The sequence below is a fragment of the Antechinus flavipes genome, chromosome 4, assembly GCF_016432865.1.
Source record: "Antechinus flavipes isolate AdamAnt ecotype Samford, QLD, Australia chromosome 4, AdamAnt_v2, whole genome shotgun sequence".
Classification (NCBI taxonomy): Eukaryota; Metazoa; Chordata; class Mammalia; order Dasyuromorphia; family Dasyuridae; genus Antechinus; species Antechinus flavipes.
The window spans coordinates 391203864-391227181 of record NC_067401.1 but is presented as its reverse complement, the minus strand read 5'-3'; the positions used below and the strand labels follow the sequence as shown (position 1 = coordinate 391227181).

The following is a 23318-nucleotide window of genomic DNA, read 5'->3' as shown; positions in this document are numbered from 1 at the left end:
CTGCCCCTCTCAAAGTATTCTTACAGAGTTAAATCTATGATTCTATCTAAAAGTGGAGATGAAAGTGGAAGTCATATTATGGAGAGTTTTAAAACCCAGACTGAGGATTTTGTAGTTATTCTAGAATCAGTAGGAAGGTATTGAAGATATATGAGTGATGGGTGAATGGTTGTAATATATGTTTTAGGAATATCAATATAAAGCTTGGTTAACTGAAAAAGAAAGTCATTAAGAAAAAAAAAAACTATTTTTATTTTTATAGAACAAGTGTGCAGAATACTGGCCAACAATGGAAAAGGACACTCAAATTTATGGAGATGTTATTGTAAAGATAAATGAACACAAAACATGTCCCGATTACATTGTTCGGAAACTGAATATCACAAATGTAAGTTAATTTCTATTGTATAATATTTGTCTATCTTTTTTGGGGAAAAGACTGATACTAAGTTTTAATAATGAATAAAGAAAATATAATTTTTGGATTGGGTGGGGCTATTTTCCCAGCTTTTGTGAAGGATGGGTGGCTTAGGATATCTTAATGCTGTTTCACAAGATGGTAAAGTTATACAGAATCAACTCTTAAAGAAGTATCTGTCAATGTCATTTATGAATATTCTTACAATTAGGATGTTCAAAGGAAGAAAAAAGCTATCATTTATACCCTCAGAAAATCTTTTGAGAGGAAAATAGCATTAACAATTATGAAAGGGACCATGTAAAGTACTAATTGATGTTAACTGTACAAAGTAATCAGAGTTCAAAAAAGAAGAGCTTGATGGGAGGGGCAACTGGAGCTTTGTCTCAGAATGTCCAATTTAGAGGACAATGACAGCATTTGCAGTACTGTAAGAGGATAAAAGCAACTGACCTAAAACCTACTTAACAAGAATAATTAAACTAGAAAGCTAAAAAATGCATCTGTTTCCTTTTCCAAAATCTGCTGCGCAAATGAAAGACCTAGCTCACTGCACACTCTCTGTCTACCCAATTTCTCCAATATTTTTCAGTGACTCATGCTTTTGTTGCACATCTTTGTGATTCCTTCTACTCCCAATAAATTTAAGGTGTATTTTATGTCATTCAATCTCAGTGCAAAATTTTCTAGATATGACTTTTCAGGATGGAAAAATAGTCAACATGCTTATTAAATGCTTACTATGTGCCATACATACAAAGAAAAATACAAAAATAATCCCTGCTTTTTAGGAGAATACATCCTATTGGAAGTTAAATAGTAAAGCCAGAAATCTAAATGAAGCAGTTGAAAATTTTATAGAGTTTAATTTGTAGAAGAACTTTCTATTACCTTGAAATTACTTTCTGTAATCCAGATAATCTTCCCCCAAAAGAAGTCCTATGGTTTATTTCTTTTAAGGCTTTCATTTCTTTATTTCATTGTGAATTAGTCAGTAGATAATAAGGACATGCATGATTAGCACTTTCCTAAAGGCTTTTGTTGGGTAAATTTCATATCTGATGAACCACAACTAAGTTACCCAATAAATAGTCATGGGCAGAAACTATTAGCATGCAATGTCATTGCATGTTTTTTATTATTTTTATTATTATATTTGGTAGCATTGGTATGTTTTAGTGTTAACAAAGCAATGGCAAATTATATTTTTCTCTTGTCTTTTTTTCTCTTCTATTTACTCCTGTTCTCTCATTTCTCTTTTCTACCTCCTTCTCTCTCTCTCTCTCTCTCTCTCTCTTTCACACACAAACACACACACACACACTTTATCCTATCAATCTAAATATATTTAAATCCTAGCTGACTCTAAAATTGACATTTACCTGCAATCCACTAAGCTGAAATCAAGACAAAACTGAGGAATAATTGGAGATTGACTTTGCCTCAGTTCTATATTATTACATCTCAAGTGGTTGTTTTCAAATGTCCTCACTAATCTAGGCAGCAGCTTACCTCTTAAAGAGTAAATTGTTTCATGTTTGGGAAAATCTGAATATCTTATATGCTAAATAGCCCCATTCACTATTAAGCAACTACTAAGCAATAATATTTATAGAAATGATGAATATGAGAACATTTTATAAAAATTTTCACACTTCTTTGTCAGCATGATGAAATTCCTTAGGCTTTATAGCTCCATTTAATAACTACTTTCTTGTAAATGCATGTTACTCTTAAATGATTTTTCTTAACTAGTTACTAGATAGAAAATAGATTGTGCCTGAAAAAGGTATTTCTTTATCCTACTACTAAATGCTTCATATTTGCATGAAAATTTAAATACTTCTAACTTTCTCTCATCTTTTTATCAATAGTAATATCTTTTATAATCTTTTCCCCTCCCCATTATTTGCATAGGCAAATTTTTCTTTAAGAAAAATGGTCTCAATAAAAAAAAATATCTTGTCTTGATTAGAAAAGAGAGAAAACATCTGGAAGAGATGTTACACACATTCAGTTCACCAGCTGGCCTGACCATGGGGTACCAGATGACCCTCATCTGCTTCTCAAGTTGCGTCGAAGAGTTAATGCCTTCAGTAACTTTTTCAGTGGTCCCATTGTTGTCCATTGCAGGTAAGTGACTCCAGGAATGATTATCAAGAGGCTACTCAGAGCCCGACATCCAAAAGCATGTATTGGTCTTTCTCCTTGGAAAATTGCCAAATGAGAAAGAAAGTGAACAAGAAAATTATATTCTTTTCCATGCTATAAACTCCACTTATTTTCCCTTTAGGAAAACAGTACCATTCTAAATATTATTATTAAATTTTATTAATATTATTAAAGTATTAAATATTAGCATTCTAAAGTAATTATTGTCCCTTGGAAATTTTCATATTTTCCCACTTTTTTCAGTGCTGGTGTTGGCCGAACAGGTACCTACATTGGAATTGATGCTATGTTGGAAGGACTAGAGGCTGAAAACCAAGTGGATGTTTATGGCTATGTTGTAAAGCTTCGGCGACAAAGATGTCTCATGGTTCAAGTGGAAGTATGTATTCAGTATTTGATGAGAATGCAAATGTTTTTGCTAGATTTAATATGAATTTAGGAGGATTTCAAAGCTGCAAGAAGTAGAAAATGTTGTCTTTCAGATTCCTTGGAAGTTGCTCCACAAATCATAATTTGCAACAATATGCTTGGATGATATTCATTCAATCATTGATTCAAAATAGTTTATTAAGTACCAGCACTGTATCATATATTCAACTTGTGGCTAGATCCCATCAAAACTTTGATGAGGATATTCTTTTCTCTACATTTGAATGAGTTCCACAATTATCTTCAGCAAACTGGAATGGCACAACCCAAGAGATTGTGGATGATTTTATCTATAAGTCAAATTTCTGTAAATGTACTTCAATAACTCAGAGGAAGATTGAGTAGAATATAAAATGTAACCTATACTAAATAGATTCTCTTTTTCTAATCAGATATACTGGTACGTGAATGGCCTCATATGTCTATAGTGTGACTAATTTCGATTAGTATCAGATTTAGGATTTTTATTTGTAGCAATAGCAGCAGAACTATAATTTACTGATATTTTATAGTGTTTTAACAACATGTTTATATAAATACATATGTGATGTATTTATATATAAATATATATGTATATATAAATACATAATATGGAAAGAATGTGTGTGTGTATGTGTGTGTGTGTGAGAGAGAGAGAGAGAGAGAGAGAGAGAGAGAGAGAGAGAGAGAGAAATGAATATGTATTAACTGCTTATATTGTCTTTGAAACATCAGACACAATACATCCTGATCCATCAGGCTTTGGTAGAGTATAATCAGTTTGGAGAAACTGAAGTGAACATGCAAGAGCTACATTCCTATCTAAATAACATGAAAAAGAGGGATCCACCCAGTGAGCCTTCTCCATTGGAGGCAGAATTCCAGGTAAATATGTTGATCATACAATACACCATTCTAACATTTGGTTAAGGGTTATGGATCAAAACAGTCATATCACACTTTACCTGGCTAGTCAAATGTCAATCTTCATCTTTATATTCCATCTTTCATTTTAAGGAAGTTGCATATGCCTTTTATTAGAACGGTGTTGCTTTTCAGTAAATTTGGGTATCTCTGACAGACAGATGAAAGTTGAATAATGTATAGGAGTGCCCCCCCATAAACATACAAAATGCCATTATATGCCTCCTTTAAGTTGCAATCAAAATCCTACCTTCTATAGGAAGCTTCCTCCAATCCCTCTTAATTTTAATGCCTTATCTCTACTACTTCCTATTTATCCTGTACATAGTTTGTGTATGTATACATACATAATATATATATATACTTATATATATACATATAATATGTAATATAAAATAATATCACATATATACTATATTATATAACATATAAACATGTGTTTATATACATATACATACACATCTAAATATATATGTTTGCATGTTGTCTTTCCAGTTAGATTGTAAGATTCTTGAGATAAGCAGCTGGGTTTTTTTACTATTTATATCCCCCATACTTGGCCGAATGCATGTCACAAAGTAGATACTTAATAAATATTATTAACATATATATAAATATATATGTCAATAACATTTATCATATATCAACTACATATTTATAACTTCTATATATGGAGACAGACACACAGATACATGTGTGTATATATGTGAACATATACAGATATATGTGTATATATTATATTCATACATACATAATATAAATAGCAGTATCATAATACTGATAGCTAGCATTTAAAGAGTTCTTTAAGTCTGGTAAAGCACCTTGACAGTGCAAAGCAATAAGTTCTTTAGTGATTTACATTTGTTCCCAACAATCACAAGGTGTTGTTATTATCTCCATTTTATAGATGAAGCAATTGGAACTAAGAGGTAGTTACTAGTCAGAGGTCATACAGCTACAAAATAACTGAGGCAGGATTCTAATTCTAAGCTTTTAGACCCCAAGGCCTACACCCCCTTCCTTGTGCCACCTAGACAAATAAGAACAACAGTAACAATAAAATTTCATATTTATATAGTACTTCCCAGTCTATAGTAACAATTTGGAGATTTAGAGATTTTCACAGAAGTCAGGCAGACCAGTAATATGTAAAGAAATAGTAATTTAGTATGGTTATTATACTAATATTATAATTTATAATGTTATATAATATTCTATGTAAATATATTATTATAGTATCATCTGAACTCACACAAAAGATGGTCCAAAGCCTCAAATAAAATCCCCAAAGAAAGGACCAAGAAAAAGGAGCATACATCTACATCACAGTCACGGGTGTGAGGGCCAACCCAGACTCTTAGTTTGGTATGGTAGTTTACTTTCTCTGGCAGGAGGCAAGACATGGGTCTGCCCTTGAACTTGGAATACACAGGTTTTTGCCAAGATTTCACTTTTTCTTGTGGTATAAGACATCTGTGAATGTCTGTCTCCTCTACACAAAGGTAGTCTGGGGAGGCAGTGAAGATCAAAACCTTTATAACCAGGTGGTGAATTCTCCCTCTGTTGTGTCTGATTTAATTCCTACATATTATGACAAGGGTATGCTATAAAGAGAAAACAAGTACAAAGTATAGAAGTCTTCAGAAAAGACAAATGGATTAGCAAGCATTTATTAAGCACTGGATATAAATATCAAAATAAAACAGTGCCTGCCCTCAATGAGTTTACTATATCAAGAAAAGAAGATATTTATGTCCAGGGCTAAGGCCAGTAAATGACATAGAAAAAAATTAGAAATTCAAAAATACATAAAATATGTGTATAATATCAACCTATTTTATATTCTCATTCCATAATGATTCAGATTTTTTTTCTCTAATACAAAGAGAAAACCAATTTTTTTTTTGAAGATTTGCAGATCTTGGGAGCACCAGCCTCATAATGTGAAAATGATAACTATTGCACTCAGGGGATTTTCTTTTAAATTTTGGGATTGATAGATATTCAAAAATGATATATTCTCTCTCTTTTCTTCAGAGACTTCCCACATATAGAAATTGGAGATCCCAGCATACTGGAAATCAAGAAGAAAATAAAAGCAAAAATAGGAATTCTAAGATTATTCCATGTGAGTATTTTCTTAAACAATGTCTATTCTTATCTACTACTACTATATATATATATATATATATATATATATATATATATACATACACACACTAGTTACTTGTTTCTTGGATTGTTGGGATTGACCAGCATTTGATCATTTCATGAATTCAAAAATTATATGTTCCTTTATAGCACTTTAGAAGTTGTGAGTTTTCTAAGTTGAAACTATTCTCAGTGAACTACCTAGCTGTTAGCAGTGAAGGAGGCAGCTAACTCTGTGAGGGCTGGGATCTTCTTTCTTTTCTCTTGTTTTCCTAACTCTAGGAACATTCCTTGCCCTTACTAAGAACATAATAATTTTTTGTTGACTAACAAGAAGAGGTGAATTTCAGGGCAGTTTGGAGAAAAAGGTCTAATCTCACTTTACCCAGTTTCTTTCAGTTGTTGAATTCTTTGCAAAGTACAGTTTCTTGTAAAACACAAAGGAAATCTAATTCTTGATCCACATATATCTGTTCCTCCATTCTGAGTAATGAGAAATGAGTGGAGATTTTTGATATTTTGTCTGATATTGCTCATTTTTCATAGTGTCTGACTCTTTGCAACCCCATTTGAGGTTTTCTTGCCAAAGATACTGCAGTAGTTTGCCATTTCCTTCTCCAGCTCATGTTACATGAGGAAACTGAAGCAAACAGAGTTAAGTGATTTGCTCAGGGTCACACAAGAATCTGAGATCAGATTTGAAATCACCAAAATGAGTCTGTCTCACTCAAGGCTTGGCACACTATTAGTCTAGATAGTTAGGAACAGGGTCCCTGAAAATGAAGAAGAAAAGACTTGACCAAATTAATTCATAGTGATTGAGTTGCATGAGAATAATGGTCAAATGTATAATAAAAAATAAATCATTTGCTGTTTACTATGTATCAAGTATTGTGCTATGTGCTGAGGATAAAAATATAAAAATCAAGCATTTTCTGCTTTTGAAAAATTTGCATTCTAACAAAGGAAAACACTTTCTAAAGGAGTGACAATCAGGTAAGGGTATTTTTGATTGCGAAATCATGGGGATGGAGAATGGAGATATAGAAGAGTTGATTAATGTGCCCTTTCCAGAAACACAATTGATATCTGCTTTTAGAGCTGGAAAGAGAGAAAAATGAAGAGAAACAAGGAAACAAGAGTACTGGCAGGATTAGGACCAGATAAGTCTATTAGAAAATGGGGAACAATGAATCACCTATTAATTTATATCATGAGAATATGGAATAAACTTTAATAATTCATTACTAGTAAACATTAATTTAATGTATGATCTGATAGCTAGAAGGTTAAAGTGACATTATGAACATAAAGTATAATTATGTAAGTTTGGTTAGCCACATAGTTTACAAAAAAATTAATTTAAAATTTTAAAAATACATTTTATTTAAGAGGCGAGACAAAGTGATGTTTATATATTTAAAATATATTTATATTTATATATATGGAAATATATTTTAAAATGTATATCTAAATATATATAAGAAATATACATTTAAAATGTATAAATTATATTAGATTACTTGCTGTCTTGGCAAAAGGAGAGGTAAGGGAAGGAGGGAAAAAAAGCTTACAACTCAAAATCTTGCAAAAAGAGATGTTGAAAACTATCTTTACATGTACTCGAAAAAATAAAATACTATCAAATTAAAAATAAAATTTAAAAAAGAGGAGAAACTATACTTAAATTTTTTCTACTTATGACCCTTTTTTGCCTGAGAAATTTTTATATGACTCTGGGCACATAGCTATATAAAATAAGTATACAGATCAAACATTTACTAATAATAAGTAAGAGTTTCACCCAAACACAAAAACATTGTGACCCACAGTTTAAGAAACTTTAGTATAATGGATAGAACATGGGATTTGAGTCAAGAAAATTATGGTCTAATACTTGTCCAGATATTGCCAATTTGGTGACCTTGGACAAGTCACTTAAATTCCCTGATTATGTTTTTTTTTTTTTTATCTGTAAAATATGGGACGGGCTTTGAACTCAATAATTTCTATTGTCATTTTCAACTATAAATTTGTAAGCCTAAAGAAAAATAGAATGGCCCTTCAAAGCAAAACAAAAACCCTGTTTTAAGGTTGAAAGATTAACTGGAATTCCATTAGCCAGTTTCATGGAGAATGGTGTCAATTTTTTGGCTTATAAAAAACAATGTTTTTTGCTAATCTTAGTCAATTTTGGGGGGTATATCCTCACTATGTATGATTTTTAAAAAGTAATTAGTGACCAACTAAATATGACTTTTTTTATGTCCTAAAATATTTGCCATATATTTCTGTGCTACTTATTTCTAGTTTCAGGTACTCACTGGCAAAGAGAACTTCAGAGCTCTGAGAACAATAATAACACATCTCCTTCTTTTGTACTATGTAGATGATTTTAACAGAGTGCTATTGAAACATGAATTGGAGACCAGCAAAGAGAGTGAACATGATTCAGAAGAATCATCTGATGATGACAGTGACACTGATGAGCCAAGCAAATATATCAATGCTTCTTTCATAACTGTACGTATTTAAAAAGCCACAATTCTGGCATATACATATTTTCAAATGTATCCGAAAGTTATCAGAGTATTTGTCCAAATCATTGAGGATGGATAATGAGGTTAACCAACCTTATGTATTACATTGGGGGGGAAAATGTCACTTGAAATCTTGTTGTTATTCAGGTGTGTCCAACTTTTCATTATCTCTTTTGGGATTTTTGTGGCAAAGATATTGTAGTTATTTGCCTTATTTTTTCCTCTAACTCATTTTTATAGATGAGGAAACTGAGGCAAACAAGTTTAAGTGACTTATGCAGGATAATACAAGAAATAAATGTTTGAGATCCAATTTGAAATAGGGAGGAAGGAACATAAAAAGGAAGAAAGAAATTAAATGATTCTATCCAAATACTATTTATGAAAAATGTACCTTTTAACTGTTTGTTAGGAAGGATTTAATATCCTCTAAAGTAAAACCAAATCAGTGGCTTGAAAATTTTCTCATACCATCAAAATTCATTGTCTTGACATCATATTATTAGTATAGATTATTACCAATTATTCACTTTAAAGAATGTGTTTTTACTTAATACTAACCAAGGATACTGGGTTTTTTTAGACCTACTGGAAACCTGAAGTGATGATTGCCACCCAAGGACCACTAAAGGAGACAATCGCTGACTTCTGGCAAATGGTCTTTCAAAAAAAGGTCAAAGTTATTGTAATGCTGACAGATCTGAAGGACGGGGAGCAGGTTTGTACTCTCCCACTATTATACCCTTTCCTGATTGCCATGGACTAATCAAAATGAGCTTTATAGGAGATCTTAAAAGAGTCAATATCAATTTCTACTCTCATAATTTCAACTCTTACTACTCTGTGGATGACTTCTCTATCTCTCTAGTTCTAAATTCCAGTCTCATATATTTAAAAACTATTTTGATATCTCTTTTAAACTCAGCACATTCCAAAATAATCTCCTCCATGTAACTTCCTCTTCTTATTTTCTCCATTACTGTCAACAGTATTGCCATCCTCTCAGACTAACAACTTAAGTGTCATCCCAGTCTCTTCACTCTCTCTCACCCTCTACCCCATATCTCATAAACTGTCCCTTTTCTATCTTTTCATCTTATTCCTTTTCATATAGTTCATAACCCAGTGACACTGATCTTCTTATATTTGCTCTCACAAGAGAAAGAATCTCCAAATTCCCTGAATTTTCAGGGTTCTCCTCCATTACTGGAATTCTCTACCTCTTCATATCTACCTTCTTTTTTTCTCTGGCTTTTCTCAAGTTTCACCTAAAATCTCACTTTCTATATACAAATTTCCTGATTTCCCATAATGCTAATGCTCTCTCTCTCTCTTGTCTCGTCTTGTCTTCTCTTCTCTCTCTCTCTCTCTCTCTCTCTCTCTCTCTCTCTCTCTCTCTCTCTCTCTCTTTCTCTCTTTCTCAGATTTTTTCATTTTCTCCTGAATTTTTGTTGCTTATACTTAGTTTTTTTTTAATTTTGTTTTCCCCATTAGATTGTGAATTCCTTATGGATAGAGAATGTGTTTTTTTTTTTTTTACCTTTTTGTATTTTAAATTTTTAATTACTTCCTAATGTGTATTTATTTTATGTGCATATTAAAAATGAAAGTACTAACACATTCTCCCAAACTTAGGAAGTCTGTGCTCAATACTGGGGAGAAGGAAAGCAAAAATATGAAGATGTGGAAGTAGAAATGAAAGACATGAACAGATCTACAGCTTATACCATTCGTATATTTGAACTGAGACATGCAAAGGTATAAAAATTAAATGAGGTGGGGGAAATTATTTGCATAAATTTAATTTACTTGTATTGGTTTAACTGAAGATAAGAATTCTATAATGGATACAAAGTTCTGTAATATTTGAATACATAATTTGTAAAATACATAAGAAAAAATACTTCTAATTACAAAAGTAGATATGGAATAGATGATTGTCTGAAAGGTATGCTAAGTAGTCACTTGAGTTAATAATCCTATATTGTCTGGTTTTTAGAGGAAAGATGTCCGAACAGTCTATCAATATCAATATAATGTCTGGAAAGGGGAAGACCTTCCTGCCCAACCCAAAGAATTAATTTCTATGATTCGAAACTTCAAAGAGAAACTTCCAAAGAAACATGGCATTGAAGGGCAAAAACACCAAAAGGCTGCATCTCTTCTTGTTCACTGTCGGTAAGAATGAATGAGCACCAAGTTCACATTCAAACTTTGCCCCATTAATCATCATTTTCACCAAATTCCATTTATCTTGATTTATTTTTTTCTGTTCTTTTTTTAAAATTGCAGTGTTTTGTAGCGCCATAGCTAAAAAGCCCCCACTAGTGTTCTCTCTCATTATTTTAAGTTGATATCAATTAATCATCTAGACTTAATTAGTTTTTAGAAAAAGGAACTTCCTAAAATATTATAGTAAAACTGGTACAAAATTTTGTACTCCTAAAGTCTGTGATACACTCTCTCATAAATATCTAGAGAGTCCAGGAAGAATAGAGTTCACATTTAGAGAGCAAATTTGATAAGTAAAGAATTTTTACTTCTGTTACTTTTCTGAATGTAGACTCTGGGTCCTTTTTGTGAATTAATTCACTACACCTTAAGGTTAGTAACCAAATTCTCATCTTCTTTCTATGCTCAAATAAATTACATTTGTCCCATAATCATGGGAAAGTTCTGTTATTCCTGTTTCCCCAGTAATCTAAAATTTATCTAATTCTTTAATTCTCCATATCCAGATTACAGAAGCCTATTGTATTTTACTTCATTATCTGCTTTGCAATCCCAAATCTCTTTCTTCATGCTAATATCTCAATTCTTTTCTAATCTATCATGACTTCACTGGCTATATACTTTTCTTTCCCCATCTTGACCCCGAGGTTCAACTCTGTACTCTTGAATGCCTTGTTTCCTTATTACATTGCTGTCTTTCTCTGCTAAAAGACTGTATTACTTTCACTAATCATTGCATTCCACCCCTACTTTCATGAAGCTGAGAGAAGGTAATGAAAAATCACAAAATTCTGTTGAATCTACTAGAAATTTATATTACAAAATCTCAACTGGGCTCTGACTAAGGCAAGTCAATTCTTTTGTACCTTTATATTACTTAACTATTTTTATGCTGGCTAATTAATGTTATTCCACTCACTATAGCAGCTTTTCTTTTTGTTGAAAGGAAGAAAATGATTTTATTTGGCATTACATTTTATTTTTTAATTTATATTTATTTTCAATAATTCTTTTTTATATTTTGAGTTCCAAATTTTCTTCCTTCTTCCAGCCTCTCCCCTGTCCATTGAGAAGACATACATGTATCAGTTATACATGTGGAATAATGTAAAACTCATTCGATATTAATCAAATTGCAAAAAAGCAAAAAGAAAAGTGAAAAAGTATGCTTCACCAGGGCTCTCTCTGGAGATGGATAGCATTTCTCAACATTAGTCTTTCAGAATTGTTTTAAATCATTGTAATGATGAGTTGCAGTCTTTCACACTTGATCTTTATAATGTTGCTATTACTGTGAACAGTAATCTTCTGGTTATACTTACTTTATATCAACTCAAATAGGTCTTTCTGGAGTTGTTTTTTTTTTTTTTAAACCAGTCCTCCCCCACTCCTCCCCGTCATTTATATCACAACTTGTTTGATCATTCCCAGTTGATGTGCATTCCCTCAATTTCCGATTCTTTGCCAACACAAAAAGAGATGCTACAAATATTTTTGTATAAATTGGTCTTTTTTCCTTTGTCTCTTTACCTTTGTTTTCTTTATTTCTTCGGGGTATACACTCATTGCTAGACCAAAGCCACTCACTTCACATGCACAAATGATCTTAATCTTATGTCACCCTATCTTTTCTAGGAAATGGTCCTGCCACCATGTCACCAATTTTCAGTTCCTTTCTCTCTTTTGGTTGCTTCCCTACTACCAACAAGCCCATATATTTCCCATCTTAAAAAAAAAGAACACACATATCCTCATTTATTCATCTCTTGCTAGCTATTGTCCCATATCTCTTAAGAAAGCCATTATTGGTAAGTGTTTCCACTTTATTTCTTTTCACTTTTTTCTTAGCTCTCTGCAGTCTGGTTTCTAACTTTATTGTTCATCGGGAACTGCTCTCATCCACGTTAGCAGTTATTTTCTAACTGCCAAATCTCCTGACCTTTTTAGTCCTTATTCTTCTTGATTGCTCTGAATCCTTTGCTATTATCAATCACCTTCTTTTACCTTTCTGTGACTGCTCTATTCTATTTCTCCTCCTGCTTGTGGGATCATGGCTCAATTTCCTTTAATAGATCTTCACGTGGGTCATGCTCATTTACAATGAGTGTCCCCTAAGGTTCTGTACTGCTCCCTTTTCTTTTCTCACTCTATACTCTTTTACCTAGTGTTCTCATCAGCTCCCATGGATTCAATTATCATCTCTATACTTATGATTCTCAAATCCACTTATCTTCTGACCTTCAGTCTCTTCTCTCCAACTGCCTAATAAATACCTCAAGCCAGATATCTCGTAGACATCATTTCAACATATCCAGACATGTCCAATATTCGTTATCTTTTTCATCATTCTTCCCTCTTTTTCTGTCAACCATATTACTTTTGAGGGTACCATTCTAATTCTAGTCATCCAGACTCTCAACCCAAGTGTCATCCTCAATGCCTTACTCTCTCTCATTCCTCCATGTCCAAAAAATTATTAAGTCCTGTTAATTCTACCTTCACAAGATCTCTAGCATATAACTCCATCTCTTCTCTGACACTCTACCTCATGTATAATTATTTCAATAATCTGATGGTTGTTTTTTATGCCTTAAACTTCTCCCAACTCTTATCTAGCCTCCATTCTCCTGCCAAACTGAACTTCTTAAAGCATAGTGCTGATTATATTGCCCACTCACATTCCCCTATCCCTCTCAATTCAATAATTCAATCCATTACTTCTTATTGCGGGGGTCCTCAAACTATGGCCCATGGGCCAGATTTGGCAGCTGAGCACATTTATCCCCCTCATCCAGGACTAAGAAGTTTCTTTATTTAAAGGCCCACAAAACAAAGGTTTTGTTTTTACTATAGTCTGGCCCTCCAACAGTCTGAGGACAGTGAACTGGCCCCTCTTTAAAAAGTTTGAGGACCCCTATGACTTATTGTCTTCTAGGATCAAATATAAAATTTGGTATTCTAAGTCTTTCAATGACCTGGCCTATTCCTACTTTCCAGGCTTCATATCCTTACTGCTTCTTTTCTCTCCCATGCACTCTAACTGGTATCCTTACTTTTCTCTAAGAGATATTCTATCTCTAAATTCTGTACATTTTCACTGGCTTCGATCTATGCCTTGAATTCCTTCTCTCTCTATTTCTATAACTTCCAACTAAAATCCCACCTTCTACAGGAGTCTCTTTCTAATTTCCTTTATGATAATGACTTATCTCTGTTGGTTATCTCCAATTTATCCTTTGTATGTGTGTTTGTATATACATACACATATATATTTATATTGTGTACATATACACGTGTGTATATGTATCTTGTTTATACCTAGTTTTGTATGCCATTTCTCTCATTACGCTGTGAGCTCTTTGAAATTTGAGCCTCTTTTCTTTTCCTGTATCTGAGTTTAGTGCAGTGCCAAGCACAAAATAGGCACTTAATGAATACTTGCTGACTCGATGACTAAATAAAGAATATCTCCAATTCTTCAATTCTTTGTATCCAAATCAGTGAAATAGACTGTGTTCTGCATTTATCCATTCACTCCCAGTATTTGACAGCTTATCACATTCAAAAATGAATAGCAGCTGTCTCAGAATTCTGAGTCAGATTAAGCATTTCAGTCATTGTTACAATTCTGAGCAGAAGCACAACTTTCACACTGACTAATATAATCTAAATCAGTGATTGCATTTCTCAGAAGTAGGCTGATGCCCCTTATACAGGAAGCAAGTTATTACAGGAGGTGAGAGTGAAGAAAACTGATAGATAGTGTTTAACAGGAGGCTGAAAAAGGATTTGAAGTTCCTACTTCCCCAAACCCTCAAAATGTCATGACAGATAGTCTAGAAATGATTTTGGAGAGCCAAAATTCTGTCCAAATACCTTATTTTATAGAGGAGAAAATATACTTAGTTTTAGAATAGGAGCAATAAGCCAGGACTTTTGGTCTAGCTCCCTAAAAATCAGCTAGGTTGCTGAAATTTGGCTAACCCACACACTCAAAAATCCAGTACGAACGTTAAAAAGAAAGGGATGTCTTTCTAATTCCATTGTATCTTCTGATCCCAAATTGCCCACTCTAGAGTGGTCAGCCCAATATTTTCCTCTGGAAGAAGTAGAGACCTGAGATTGCCAACCCCTTCTCCGAGCTTCCAGCCCATGATCGGTTATTCTAGGCTCCTGTATCTGTGCTGTCTTCCTTCTTTGTCTTAAGAATCAGCCTGAAGTCACTTTGGCAATAAGAAGTCATTTCTCAGGGACCAGAATTAGACTATCCCATCTCCCTGTCCTCTAGTTTGAGTTCTACCAGCCACAGACCATCTCTGTTCTTTTCTTGGAGACTGAACCCCATCCATATAGTTCCACCATTATGGAGGAGCTGTCACAGTTTCACCTGCCTCCATCATAACCTAGCAACCAGTAGGCTGTGGAGTAACAACTTTCTCTGTGAGAGAAAAACTGATGTCACTGCTGTCTAAATTCCCCATCCTAGGAGTAAAATATGAAGCAAGATATTTTGTTGAAAGGGGAGAGGACAGCTTGGGGCTTTAAAAAAAAAAGATGCTTGGAATGGAAACTATAGGAAAGGTCTTACAGAACCAGTTAGGGATACAAGAGGATTTGCCTCTCCTTCATGAGGTCCTAGTTGAAATTACAGGACATGAATTTAAGACAGTCAGCTGACTTTTCGCAATATTCTACAGGAGTGCACTAGTGCTTTACAACTCAGCTTCTTAAACTGTGGTTTGCAACCCTATGTGGAGTCTCCTAACTAAATGTGGAGATCACAGAATTATTATTCATTAGCAGTAAATATTTGATTTGTGTACCCATTTTATATACCTATATACTCGAAGTCATGAAAAGTTTCTTGGGTGAAGAGGAGTCATAAGTGGAAAAAGTTTAAGAAGCTCTGCTTTAGAGGAGGAACAAAGAAAGACAATGATTGGGGTGATCCAGAGTTGGAGATTAAAAGTGGAGTAACATAGAAAAGGATACAGAAAAAGCCAAAGGATGATTTTTTTTTTTTGAGGCAGTTAGAATTAAATAACTTGCCCAATGTCACATAGCCAGTAAGTGTCTGAGGTAGGATTTGAACTCAGATCTTCCTTATGTGCTACCTAACTACTCCTAGGTTTTAAAGATAAAAATGATATGAGGATAAATAGTAAATGAGAATTTTTTTTTATGACTGTGAAGGAATTATTTTATCCAAATTTTTTTGATACGAAGCTTCCTGTATTACTGGTAGTTGTTATTTAGATTATAATAGTGTTTTTTCTTTGGAAGCAAAAGTTTATTGTATTTTTTCTTTTTTTTGCTCAGGCAATGACTTGCCCAGGGTCACACAGATAGGAAGTGTTAAATGTCCCAGGTCACATTTGAACTCAGGTCCTCCTGACTTCAGGGTTGGTGCTCTATCCACTGTACCACCTAAACTGACCCTATTGTACTTTCTTTACTGCAGATCTTCAGACAATTTATAAAGTTTGGCAAACACTTAAGCTGACCTGACCTGCCTAATTTCTCCTGGTAGCTTTTTCCTTACTGAACTTTTTAGTGAAAACACATACACATATACACACAAATGCACACAAATATTTGGCAGTCTAAATAGCTATAAAAAGAATTGTTCATTTCTTTTAGCTGAGTAAAATCCTTTGGCTGTTAATATAATTGCAAATAAATAATGTTAAAAATATATAATTTATTTTGGAAAATATATTAGTGTTGACAGGGCTACATTGTTAAATATGATCTAAATTATGAACTTTGGCAACTTTATTCCCATGACATTCTTTCCCTCTCTGTAAAGCTGTAATTTATGTTCCTTTTTTTTTTCCTTTTTTGTAGGGATGGATCCCAAAAAACAGGAACATTTTGTGCTTTGTTAAATCTTTTAGATTGTGTAGATACAGAAGATGTAATTGATGTTTTTCAAGTAGTGAAATCTCTGCGCAGAGCTAGACCAGAAATGGTTTCATCCTTTGTAAGTAAATCCTATGAGGAATTTGAACATGATTTTTTTGTTCTATTTCAACAGGTTTCTACTTCTTTCTTTTTCTTTCTTGTCTTTCTTTTTGTCTTCACCTAGGGTAACTATATCCCTGAGATAGATTTCTATGAACTTGTATAGGAAAAATAAATCATCATTTTTACTAACTACCAACTGAAAGTTAGTGTTTCCTTCAATTATGAATGTAGACAAAAATTTTTTATTTTGAGAAGCAATTCAAAGGGTTTATCAGATTTCCAAAGGAGTCCACAACACAAAAAAGGCAAGAACTCCTGTTGTGAAGAAATTAAATCAATAATTGTGCCTAGATCAATATTTAAAACTAATAGGATACATATATGTAATATATACATATTAGATCTATTACAATATATTTATAAATGCATATATATTACACACATATATATATTACATACACATATTTTTATGTGTAAAGTTTAATAGATAAGTGTTAATAGCTTAAAATTACTAAGACTTTTGAGACACCCTGACATGTATGTGTATATATAGGGTGTGAGGAAAGGGAGAGATAGACAGAGATGAACACAGAGAAAGAGAATGGTAGTTGGACTTTTAGATGAAAAATGCTTAAATAGGTGAAAATTTACAATGTTAAAGGACTGAAAAATAATTTTAGGATTTGCATGATTTGTTTTGGACTATGAAAGAAAATAGGCTAGATTTAGGGTTTGATCCTTGTCACCTAATGGAGGCTTCCTGTAATATTACTCTAGAAGTCAGTGCTGAAACAAAGCTAATTACTTTATAATAAGATGCTTTTAACACTCCAAGAAATGTCTTTACATTCCTTAATACTGTCCTACAACAAGAATATTCTAGTGAAGGTTCATACACCTACCTACATAGGATCTGTTCTTATGAACAAGATTGATAAGCAGCCAAGTAATACCTGAACTTAAGTGCCTTCTATATGCCAAGCCTTGTGTGAGTCCCTGGGGGTACAAAGAAAGGCAAAAGATAGCCCCTGATGTCAAGAAACTCATAGTCCATTTAACACATTTTTTTTCATGCCCAATCACTTCCCAGTAATTAGGAGCTGGGGTAAATAGAGAGCTGGGCTTAGGATCAGGAATATTTATGTTTAAATCTATTCTTGGACATATAACTAGTTCTGTGACTTTCTGGAAAGTCACTTAAACTCAATATACTTAATTGTACAATGGGTATCATAATGTCAGCTAACTTGTAGAGTTGTTTGGGGATTGAATGAAATATTTGTAAAGAACCTAAAAAGTCTGGCTCTTTTCCCTTTTCCAATAATTTCCCCATAGTATACTCCCCCCTTTTTTTTAAACAGTTAAGTAAAACCTTTTCAAATAGCAACTATAATATTCTGTACCTATAATACCTTACCTCTTGACCAGAAAGAAAGAAAAAAAAAAAAAAAAACATTTCCCAGCACCAGCCATCTGGAACCACTATTGATTTTGGCATTTGATTTGAGTTTTGTTGTCCTCTAGTGTCATCACCAATTGCATTATTGTAATTGTGTATTCTCCTAAATCTGCTATCTTCATTTGGCATCAGTTGATGTGAATTGTTCCAGATTTCTCTGATTTTCTTAGAAATATTATTCTTTAAAGCACAACAATATTCCATTGTATTCACTTAGCATTTTTGATTAAAGCCTTTTATTTTCAAAACATATACAGAGATAATTTTCAACATTCACCCTTGCAAAACCTTGTGTTCCAATTTATTTTACTTCCTTACCTCTATCCCCTACACTAGATGGCAAGTAATTCAATATGTGTTAAATATGTATAATTCTTCTATACATATCATGTTACACAAGAAAAATCAAATCAAAAAGAAAAGAAAAGAGAAAGAAAACAAAATGCAAGCAAAAAACAACTAAAAAGAGTGAAAATACTATCTTGGGATCCACACTCAGTTCCCACTGCCTTTTTTCTAGATTCATTTAACTTTTAACATAGTTCTGAACTCAAGAAGTTCAGGAAGATCTCTCTACTACTCATGTAGCTTTCTGCTTACTTGATTTCTAGCTACTTATTGAATTTATCTACCAATAACTTCTTTGTTGTACCAAAATAATGATGTCTTTCTTTTCTTCAATTTCTTCCTTTCTTCCCTTTCTCTTTTTATTTAAAGGAACAATACCAGTTCCTGTATGATATCATTGCCAGCACTTACCCTGCCCAGAATGGACAAGTAAAGAAAAGCAGCCATCAACAAGATAAAATTCAATTTGACAATGAAGTGGACACACCAAATCAGAATGCTAACTGTATTAACTCATCTGGTGATCTGAATAAGACCCAAGAAGAAAGCAAAAAGTCTGAAGAACCACAGATCACAGATAGTACTAAAGAGACTGAAAGCTCTTCAAATGGTCCCACAAGTCCAAACTTAATGGAAAGTACTTAAGGAAGAACATAGATCTAAGGCATTGTTAATGAAGCCTTTGACGTCCTTTCATTTTTCTATCTCCAAGATGTAAAAAAGAAACAAAGGTCTGTTTGAAATCTATGGAATTTATGGAACTAGTGACAACAGCTTTTTTAATCTTTGGGAAATTTATTTTATATGTTTTTACAAAATTCTTTGTATAGTCCAATGCTCATTCAAAATATTTTTCTACTATTTACTATTTCTTCATCAGTTTTTGTTGGTTCTGTTTTGTTTTAAAAAGAAATATTTCAAGTGAAATTCATTTATCTTAAAGGAGGATAACTTAGGAACTATCTTTTATTCATTCAAGGGGAAAATCCATTTTAATCAGGTGTGTTATTTAGTTTAGAACATTTTATTTTATCAGTTAAAACCAGTCTGTAGGGCATGTTTGAAATGAAAACAAGTACATTTTCCAAAATGACCTCAAGATGTCCCCATTGTTCTATGTAAACTAATTTTGTAGTTCAATGTTTAACTCCTAGGAGGGGACATCTCAGAGCAGTAATGTATGTTTGTGCAAAGTCTATTAAGGAAATTCTTTTTATTAAGTCTTGGCATTCCTATACACCATGTGTTAGTATTTAGTCCACTCTTTTTCCATGCTTATTTAACCTAATTTAAATAAGGTTAACAAATGAACGTATTTTACTGTCTCTGTTTGGTGCATATAACTTGTTTGATATAAACTGCTCTCTGTACAGGATTTGGAATTAATTATTTAACCACTGAAACTAGGAATAAAAAGCATTTGCTTACAAGGAGATGTGAAAAGGTAGGACCATTTCCATTGATTATCTACTGTACTTACATTGGCAGTTGACTCTGACTTACTGACCAGTTTTAGCTTCCCAGATGATTCCATTACTTTTCATTCTCTCCATATATGCAATACTTTCCCACAAACATTTATTAATTATCTATTATGTGCCGGCATTATGTCATATGTATCATCATGTTCATCAACATAAAACTTTTATTATTGTTGCTATGTGACCTGTTTGACAAAGGAAAATGTCTGAAAGCACCAGAAGAGGGATTTTTAGAAATAATGATTTGGGAGAGCAAATTTGGGAAACCTCATCAGCACTATGCAGTAGGTCTATCACTAATCATACTAGTTTGGAACCATTACAATGATGTATTACCACTTGATGCCTAAATTCTCCATCTGTAGCTTGAGATAATAGCTGCTAAACAATTTATGTAAAATGCTGCCTACTATTCAAGTAGAGGAGATGTGTGATTTTCAAACTAGAGTCTTTATTACATGACTAGCTTATAACTAGTTGTTTATTGCACTGGTTTAGAACACAAGAACAACCAACAAAAACAACAACAAAAGTTTTTATATATGATTCAAAATATGCATTTCTTATTGCTATTTAAATCTCTGCTAAGAAGCATAAAATAAAGATTATTTTTAAGAAAAATAATCACAAGAATCATTATTTACTCAAATGAAGCTTCTGTAAAACTTTATTATCCTTCCAGTGGAGTGGGGAAAGAATAAGGTAAGTTGTCCATGAACTCTCTGGTCCTGATGAAAGAGTCTATCAATCATTGGAATATTTCTGTCATTGACAATGAAACTGTGTTACAGATATTTGCTATTTTCCTTTCTAAACTACAAAAGTGAATAGAGAGACACTGAGAATAAGGCTACACATACATGAGCCAAACTCATACAATCATAAATTTATAACTAGAACTTATGCCAGAAGTTATCTAACTCCATTTAATAATGAGAATACTGAAGTTTCTGGAAAGACTAACTGATTTGCCAAATATCTCACAAGGTTCTTGGACACCAGTGCTCTGTTCACTTATAGAATCTAAGGATGATTGTATCTAAGAAGCTGGCCTTGAAGCCAGGAAAACCTGACTACAAGTCCTGCCACAGACTTATCGTGCTAAGATAACTTTGGATAACTAACTTAACCATTCAGTATGACTTCATTGACAACTCTCTAAAACCTAAATTATTAATGTACATTGGTCAAAGAAGTTTCCTCATTTTAGTGAAATCAGAAATCCAGTTCCCATCTTTATGCCTATCAGTCCTTACAGATTAGTTCTGGATATGGAGAAATTTACCAATGGGCATTGACTACAAAAGTCAGATCTTTTAAGAAAAAATTCAGCTTTGAAATGTGGCCTTAGTGAAATTTGTAACCATGTTTCTTTTACTATGGACCATAGGATCAAGGGCTTTATCAGCCTCTGGTCTTACTGTCCTTTTTTTAGAAAGGAGGAAACTTAGGTCCAGTGTGTTTCAGAAACTTTCTTCAAGATCACCCTGATAACAAAAGGCAGAGCTATTTAACTCTACCCTTTAGACTGCATAACTATGTGAAGGAAAATCTGAGTTTTGCTTAAGGCATCTAATTTTATTGTCTTAATTTCTGTCCCCAGAATCCATGTTGCAATGCTAAAAGGGGGTTGTTTAGGTACCTTGCAAAGTAGCATTAATCCCCTCAGTCAAAAAGAGTTTTTGGCACCTTTCTTTTCAGGTCTGAGATTACCACAGTTAAGAAAAGTTAGGCTGAAGTCAATCTTCACTGACTGGACTGCCTATGTATTATCATTTGTCTCATGTAAGTAGGTCTTTCAAAAGGGAATGACCAAACTATATTGACACCTATGACATCCTACAGTCAATAATAATTTGAAACGTAGATTTTGAGCTTTCTTTGTCTCGAATTGGATCTGGCTTTCCAGTTTTGCCATGAAGAAATCACTATTTCCTTTCATGATCTGTTCCAGTTAAATTTTTCCCTGTGTATTCAATATTGTTTTCCAACACTGAATTTCAAATCAAGAGACACAGATTTGCAATCAAAAGACTTGGGTATTGATCTTGAGCAAATACTTTGATTCCTTAGGCTATTAGTTTCCCTCTCCTATATATAATTAAGAGGAGTAAATTAGGTCAATGATTTTATTCTGATTAGTCAAAAATATTTGAGCATGTGACTCCCAATATTTATTTGCTTATTTAAGATTCAATGAATAGAATACTGAACTTGAAATAAAAAAAAAAAATCTGAGTTCAGATTGGGCCATAGACTCATCAGGTGATTCTAGGCAAGTGACTTAATCTCTGTCTGCCTTAATTTCCTCATCCAAAAAATGGAAATAATAATGCCACCTATTTCCAAGGTGGTTGTGGGGATAAAATACAATTCTCTCTGTAAACTTTATTTTGCAAACTTTAAAGCACTAAATAAGTGCTATGATTATTATATATAATATATATGTAGCTATTATTATACATTATTATGATTGCTTTATTCATTATATATTATAATACATAAAAATTTAAATTAAAGAAGATGAGATGAAGATGAAATAATATTCAATCTTGGAGTCAGTAAGGAATCACTGGGGAGTGATTTATCAGACTTGGGATTCAGGAAAATCTCTTTGGCAGGTGTGTCAAGGAGAGACTTAAGTCATAGAAGCATTTGTGAGTCTTTGTCTAGGTGAGAAATAATGAAAGTCCTAACTAAAGTGATGGTTGTAGGAGAAGAGAGAAGAAAATGCATGCAAAAGGTATTATAGTTATAGGAAGCACATAAGAAGAAGTTGAAGATGATACCTAGGTTGTGAGGCAATGTGACCTATAGTAACAGAGAAGTTTAGAAGGTGAAATTTGGGAGGAAAGGTCATAATGTAATATGGTGTTCTTAAACTTTTTCCACTAATAACCTCTTTTTGCCTGAGAAATTTTAACACAACTCTAGTATGTAGATATATAAAATAGGGTTATTAATCAAATATTTGTGGATAATAAATCATAATTTCACAACCTTCATGTATAGTTACGAGACTCCATATGGAGTTGTGACTCACAGTTGAAGAAGCTAGGTTATTGAGCACAACTGTCCAACTTTGCTCATCCTATGTGACTTTCAAAAGAAAAAGGTAAATGAGAGCAGAGTAGCACTTTACATGAAGAAATACTTGGGTAAGAAAATTATAGGAACCAAAGTGGGAAGCATGAGAGAGAATATTTTCCTGAAGATCA

The 23318-nt window shown here is 33.0% G+C and overlaps 1 protein-coding gene across 4 annotated transcripts in view; it reads left to right on the top strand.

Annotated features, from left to right (window-relative positions):
- PTPRC (protein tyrosine phosphatase receptor type C) overlaps window positions 1-20733 on the top strand; it is a 134119-nt gene extending 113386 nt beyond the window's left edge. For all 4 annotated transcript variants that reach the window (XM_051998700.1, XM_051998703.1, XM_051998702.1 and 1 more), the window contains 11 exons: window positions 263-388; window positions 2394-2551; window positions 2834-2969; window positions 3734-3883; window positions 5960-6050; window positions 8463-8596; window positions 9197-9331; window positions 10249-10371; window positions 10613-10791; window positions 16693-16828; window positions 18989-20733. In XM_051998700.1, the coding sequence (XP_051854660.1) occupies window positions 263-388; window positions 2394-2551; window positions 2834-2969; window positions 3734-3883; window positions 5960-6050; window positions 8463-8596; window positions 9197-9331; window positions 10249-10371; window positions 10613-10791; window positions 16693-16828; window positions 18989-19264 (1644 nt within the window). In that variant the 3' untranslated portion in view covers window positions 19265-20733. The remainder of the gene's footprint in view (window positions 1-262; window positions 389-2393; window positions 2552-2833; window positions 2970-3733; window positions 3884-5959; window positions 6051-8462; window positions 8597-9196; window positions 9332-10248; window positions 10372-10612; window positions 10792-16692; window positions 16829-18988) is intronic.
- Window positions 20734-23318: the final 2585 nt, after the last annotated feature.